The following is a 7,272-nucleotide window of genomic DNA, read 5'->3' as shown; positions in this document are numbered from 1 at the left end:
TTATGTTGTTATTGAGTATGTAATCTATAACATATTAGAATTAATATTGGTTACGAAAAACAACCGCTATTTTCTCATAGTCACTGTTCACAGTTTAAGGCGCCATATTTGCTCTCCGCTTCTATTTTTAGACCACAGGGTCAAAGTGGACAAGATTACATATCATAAAATTATATGAAAAGTCACAATGATGCCTTAAGTATTTAATCAATTCAACACCAGACAGTATATGTTCCAACAGGACAGCACTGGTTAAAAGATCCGTAACTTTGTTAATTTTCATAGATTATGAATTTCCAATAATTTTGTGGTAGCAATAGATGCACTTCTCCATCTGGAATAATTATAAAACAGTGAAAAGAGTGTCATCACTTTGAAACTAGTCATTATAAAAAAATAGCATATTCCGAAAACGCGAGTAAAAGATGAAAAATATAAAATGAGCACTGATTCCAAATATTTGAACACATGAATCACAACATTTGCTTAAAAGCAATTTCTAAAATACAGCAGGACCTGAATCCGAACGCTGAAAATTTACCCCCCGTTAGGACTAGTGGAGCGTTCGGATCACAGTAGAGAATCGGTAGGGTATTATTATTAAATAAAACAAATATGTATTACAAAATTTCAAATGTATTTATTCAACTTTTATAAAGAAATTAAATATTTTAGTTGGTCGAGATTTATTTAATGGCAAATGAAAAGCTAAGTCTCACAATTTACGTAGAAGTATCTCTTCAACACAGGAATATACACTTGGTTGGCCCATTCTAGGCATGTAAAATATAATATTTAAGGCAGAACCCGCTCTTGAATCGGGAATACTTTTCTTACAAACATTTTTTCACTTTTGCCTTCACATTCTTGTATTACTTGCCTTATTATTTCATCTTTTAAGAAGCCGGATTGCAGAGGTGATCAGATTAGTGGGGGTTCGGATTACAGAGATCCTGCTGAATACTCCAAAATTATAGTTTCTTCATTAGTTTTACTTGGTCTATCGCGCCCTGTTTATATTTTTTTAATAATGTTTAGTAGCTACGCATTAGGTCTTGACCAAAGGAAACAAATGCTGCTGGAGTAAGGGGCTAGTTTTTTTTTACATTTATTTCGAGATTCACTTTCTTAATATATTTGAAATACTATAAAATATAAATAACCTCTAATTTAGAGATAAATTAATGAAATGTAGTGTGCATGATACAGATAAAACAAATTCTCTCGAGACAGATGATGAATTGCAAGAATCCCTAGTTAAATGAGAGCACTTAATATTGCTAGATCAATGTTTGCTCATAATGTTGGTACATACTAGATTTTGCCAGTTTGATCGAGCTTTACTTCAGAGATATGGCTTGGAATATATATATATATATTTTTAAATCTTAACTAAGCATGTTAAAATAAAAAGATTAATTAATTAATTAATTGATAATAAACTTAACTAAAGAAGTATTATTCCACACTTTGTCTATTGCTAAAATAAAAAATAAATAATAAAAAAAACTGGATATATGAGCGAAAAAAGAAACACTACAGTATTGGTTTGATTTTTAACCCTTTGCACTCGGATTTTTTTTTGTATGACATACCAGTAAGTCGAGTGGACTTTTTTTTCAAATTTACACAAAAATAGTTGATTTAAAAAAAATATACAAAAAAAACCTCGAAATAGGTATCATGTAAATTGACAATAAAACCAATTGATAAGTATTTAAATGGTTTATTTAAGAAAAAAAAGACAATTCGTTACCACTTTCAAATTTTATAGTCTTTCAAAGTATGGTATCTAACAAAACAATCGCCCAAATGCATCCTAGGCTGCCCAGCACAAGTGTCACAAAACTCATAAGTCTCGTGCCTTTGCCACTTTTTGTCCCCTCCGAGAGCAAACCACACGGTCCCTTTTTGATCCTATATGCAAAACATGTAGTTTGGCATCCAGGCGGATCGCAGTTTAAGAAGTAGACGGCCTATTTGGAATCTGTCGAAAGTCCCCTACCAACTGATCTACTAAAGTTGTCACAAACTTTAAGTGACTCAATGGTTTCTAGTTCTTGCGTCTTCAGATGCAACATCCAAAATATTTGATCGAATCGGTCTCTCGTAAAAATATCCACAAATAATGGAATTCTAGAATTAAGTTTAGTTGACCAATATTCTTGCATACTGGAAACTGGCATTGTTCCCAAATTCAATATCACTTCAATAAATGCCCAGAACTCATCATTCTGCACATCACGCCAACTGTAATATATGTGTAAATTTTGCCGACAATAGCTTTGTTTGAAGCTTGGCTTTTGCATATGAATCAATTTCTTTAATAATTTTGTTAATTAATTCTTCAGTGAAAAATAGTTGGTTCATTAATTTTTGAAGAAACATTTGGTCCAATATCTTGAGATCCAATATCAAATTTTATTTCATTTGGAGGATTATCCGTGTTGGAAATATCCAACCATTCATCATCCTGAGAAACATTGGTACTTGAAATACTAGAAGAACTACTAGATGGTGAGAGGCGCCGATTTCCGTTTGTGCCCAATAAAATTAGATTGATAACTTAAAGTGTCATCATTACTCAAACTATCACTATTTTTATCACTTTATACATAAAATAATATAAAGTCATCTTCACTTTCACTCCATTTAATATTTTTATCCATTTTGATGCGGATAAAAAAACATTATAATTTATATTTAAAGCACTAACTTTGTGATTTTACAATTTATAATTAAAATGTAACTTTGTTTTAAAATCACAATTTTTTTATTATTATAACTTAATTATAATGTCTACCGGTTTCGAAGCTAACCACTGCTTTATCAAGACTGATTAATACTAAAACACTATCTACTTAACAATATAAAGAAGCGGTCAGCTTCGAAACCGGTAGACATTATAGTTAACTTATAATTTAAAAAAATATTGTAATTTAAAAAAAAAGTTACATTTTAATTATAAAAAAACTGTTTACTTTGAACAGCATATGAAAATGTGCAGTAACTTTTTTACAACAGGAACACACCCAAATGCTGGCAAGAACCTTGAGTAACTGGCGGGATAGAATTGTACCTGCATTAGTACGTATCCCGGCCTTTTATTATTTAAACAACATAACGGTACAAAGTGGCGACACATAGTCGCCAACCGATTTACTGGGGGAATTTACCATGTCAAATAAATGTCTGAACATTGCTTTTTTATAAAAAAAACACTTTATTCGTAATTAAGACGTTTAATATATATAAATATAAAAGGTTGTATGAATTGGATAGGTTAATAAGTACAAAATGTGATGAATGTCGAGAGATTCTATCCTCTCTGTCTACCAATGTAGTACATGTTATACTGATTTACTGCATTATTATGTTATTTACATCGTATGTATGCACTGACAATATAACACAGTAAATCATAATTACGATTATACACTTTTATCACAAAAACTATAAGATGAATAGAAACCCAAATATGAAAGCATTATAAAACCAACCATATACAAATAAATTAACATTAGGTACTTATATAATGTATTTGGTTATAGACAGGCAGCCTTGGGTGATGTATCTACCTGCATTATTATTTGGATATAGACAGGCAGCCTTGGCTGATGTATCTATCTGTATTATTATTTGGATATAGACAGGCAGCCTTGGCTGATGTATCTACCTGCATTATTATTTGGATATAGACAGGCAGCCTTGGCTGATGTATCTACCTGCATTATTATTTGGATATAGACAGGCAGCCTTGGCTGATGTATCTACCTGCATTATTATTTGGATATAGACAGGCAGCCTTGGCTGATGTATCTACCTGCATTATTATTTGGATATAGACAGGCAGCCTTGGCTGATGTATCTACCTGCATTATTATTTGGATATAGACAGGCAGCCTTGGCTGATGTATCTACCTGCATTATTATTTGGATATAGACAGGCAGCCTTGGCTGATGTATCTACCTGCATTATTATTTGGATATAGACAGGCAGCCTTGGCTGATGTATCTACCTGCATTATTATTTGGATATAGACAGGCAGCCTTGGCTGATGTATCTACCTGCATTATTATTTGGATATAGACAGGCAGCCTTGGCTGATGTATCTACCTGCATTATTATTTGGATATAGACAGGCAGCCTTGGCTGATGTATCTATCTGCATTATTATTTGGATATAGACAGGCAGCCTTAGCTGATGTATCTATCTGTATTATTATAATATTAAGCGGCAGCCTTCTTTTGTGTGTACACACATAGTATTCTGTGTTTCCTTTACGATCTTCTACCATCAAAAAAGCAGCAAAGAAGTTTTAAATAAAATTGGGAATTAAATTGTACGATATAATTATTATAACTTTAATAGTGAGAACTGAGGAATGTGGAAATAAGGCAACGAACAAAGCAACCCATGGTCGCAACTGCCACTAAGAAAAAGTTATTCTTGTGTAACTGTCTTCATTGCTAGTCTGTAAATAATTATTATATGTTTTATTGATATTTATAAATTTGCATAACTGATAATAATATTTTACAGAAAAATGAGAATTTTATAGTTTGTTGGTGAGTACCAATACAAACTTAATTATTGTAAAGAACGCATTGCCGTTGATAGAAATCTTAAAATGATCATAAATGACTGCATGAAATCGCATTGTATTGTAAGGATATTAGAGTTACTTTTATAGACAATTTCAAATATTAATTAACATTTCCGGGAGTATGGACGTAAATGAACGTCGGTATGAATTTTCCTCAAAGGAGTATCGACATTAATGAAAGTCGAAGTCCGTCTGTCAGTTGGTACATATTATGTAACTTATATAACAATGACATCTGTGGATATTTGCATGTAATTTTTTCATAAAATAAAACCTAGAGATAATGAGTTTTTTTTATTTTACTTTTACATAATTTCTATCTTCATAGTACATGGATTTCGTAAAAAAAAAATTTCATGTAAAAAGAACCCACTTCCCAGAGAGAGTCGGACATCAACTATGGTACTCCCGGAAAGGTTAATAATCTTAATACATATGTAGTGATTTATCGCTCTTACCAAAAAGCACAAATAAAATGTTTTTGTTTAAAGAATAACTTGTGACATTTAAGATCCAATACTCATAATGTGAATAAGAAGATTGGATTACAAAGGAAAAAGGAAAACATGCCAATTTTCAAGTAATTTAGTCATCACGAACTCTGTGCATATTCTTAGTACCATTCCACATATAAGAATGCCCATGTGCCAAACTGGAATTTATAAGAGTCTAATATCAGTATCACAGTACGTATATAAATTATGAAAATTGATTTCAAATGAAACTTAATTAATCACGCTTAGTGGCATCAACCGCTCCAAGTTTTGAAACATGCGGGAAACGTATGATCCGTAGTTGATTAGCGTAGTCGCAAACCAATGAGTCCATGAGAGGCAATATTTGTCTGACAAAAATGCAACCATCATTGTGACCTGAAAATAATACATAATTATAAAAAAATAAACAAAAATAATTTGTGAGTGTGTTGATACTCTTAACAGGCGATGTTTCAGCCTCTATTACAGTGTCTCTCACTAGGGTGAGATACTTTAATATGATAAGATAATTTTATTTTATTTTTATATTTATTTTATTTGGAAAACCAACAGAGAACAATAACATATAAGTATACATCTTAATTATTGAAAACAGCTCCAATTACAGGTTTTTGCAGAATGAGCGTTAACAGTAACAAAAACAGAAAATTAAATATATAATATATTACATACAATTATTATTTTTTTTTTATGAAGGAGAGTGAAATGAATTGGAATAGGCAGTGAAAGTTATTATTTAAGAGAGAAGTTAAGTCGATGGATGTGTCTTTACCATATTTTTTAGTGTAGATAGTTTAGTGTTTGTGAAATCAATATAGCTAAATTCATTGTTGCATGCCAAACAAGAACGTTGAATACAATAATTTTTATTGTAGGTTTTTTGTTGATGGGGATAAGAAACATAGTGTAATGTCTTGTCAACCTGGCTGGAACATTTATCGATATTAGACCTAGGAGCTCTGAGCAGTCAACTAAACTTACAAAGATTTTGATCCTTGAACGATAAAATATAAATGATAATAAGGGAAATATGCAAGATCGAAGATGTCGTTAGGTGGGGAAGGCAACGAAGAAGACAATGGTATGCGCATGTGAGGAGAATGGAACCATCCAGACTCCCCCACATCGCATTGTACGACCAACCCCATGGTAGACGACTCCCGGGCAGACCACCAAAGAGATGGGCCGATAGCTGGGAATCGACGTCGCAGGAGGCTAATCCCTCTTAAAAACAGGCCGTAAGGCCTATAATAAGAAGAAGAAGAAGAAGAAGAAGAAGAAAAAGAATGATAAAATTTTTCAACATATTACTCCGATATGTGAGAACGCCTTGCATGGCAGCTATCAAGAGTATCAACACACAATAACATAATCATCAATTACTGCCAAGATAATGTAAAAAAAACTAATCCCTCCACGTCTATATTGGGGCAGTACAATTTCATTTACTCTAGAATGAATACATTCCAATAGCTTAATGACATCAATAGTCACAAGTAAGTTACACATAATTACCTAAATGCACTTTTCGGACCGACATTCCAGTACTAGCATCCCATACGGTGAGACCTCCCCTCCCACCGGTCACCACGAGCGAATGGGTCAGACTAAGCAGTCCACAACCACCTGCTCCTTGGCCCTATAATAAGAGTAAGATTACTGGCAACCGAGCATTACAGCTTAATTAAACCAAAATAAAGATGCAAGAATATGAAAAGTGACTGGAGTTTATTGAACTTTCAAAGACAAGACACTACATAGTGTACCAAATAGATACTTATCCTTATCCGCACCCAATGGTGCATAGGGCACTGTGTCTTATTAACGCAGTGTTATCTTAATCGTTTACACATGAAGGAAAGGTGATCAGCCCTCCGCTTCAGGTACCAGTCCAAGGTAATATTGAATAAATATTACAGTGAAAAAATCACTTATATTTATTTTACCCCCCTTGGGAATCGAACCCGGGACCTCCAGAACGGTAGCCGAGCGTGCTGACCATTGCACTACGGAGGCGGACAAAAATAGATACATGTCACTAATTATCCAGATACAGTCAAACTCGGTTATTACGAGCACGTTATTGAGATTTCCTCATAACAAAAAAATATTTGATAATGTACACAGCCCACGAAAATTCAAACTTCACCTTTTCTTTTGAACAGGC

The 7,272-nt window shown here is 33.0% G+C and overlaps 1 protein-coding gene across 4 annotated transcripts in view; it reads right to left on the bottom strand.

Moving 5' to 3' along the window:
- Positions 1-3,222: 3,222 nt before the first annotated feature.
- Positions 3,223-7,272, bottom strand: part of SCAP (SREBP cleavage activating protein) — a 28,496-nt gene continuing 24,446 nt past the window's right edge. For all 4 annotated transcript variants that reach the window (XM_088264243.1, XM_088264246.1, XM_088264244.1 and 1 more), the window contains exons 21-22: positions 6,621-6,744; positions 3,223-5,480 (exon numbers count right to left, since the gene is read on the bottom strand). In XM_088264243.1, coding sequence (XP_088120369.1) covers positions 5,338-5,480; positions 6,621-6,744 — 267 coding nt within the window. In that variant the 3' untranslated portion in view covers positions 3,223-5,337. The remainder of the gene's footprint in view (positions 5,481-6,620; positions 6,745-7,272) is intronic.

Source organism: Brachycentrus maculatus, unplaced genomic scaffold (genome assembly GCF_059751285.1).
Source record: "Brachycentrus maculatus isolate JH-2025_06_01 unplaced genomic scaffold, ASM5975128v1 h1tg000221l, whole genome shotgun sequence".
NCBI classification, from domain to species: domain Eukaryota; kingdom Metazoa; phylum Arthropoda; class Insecta; order Trichoptera; family Brachycentridae; genus Brachycentrus; species Brachycentrus maculatus.
Note: the sequence above shows the minus strand (reverse complement) of the source record. Positions and strands in the feature narration are given on the sequence as shown.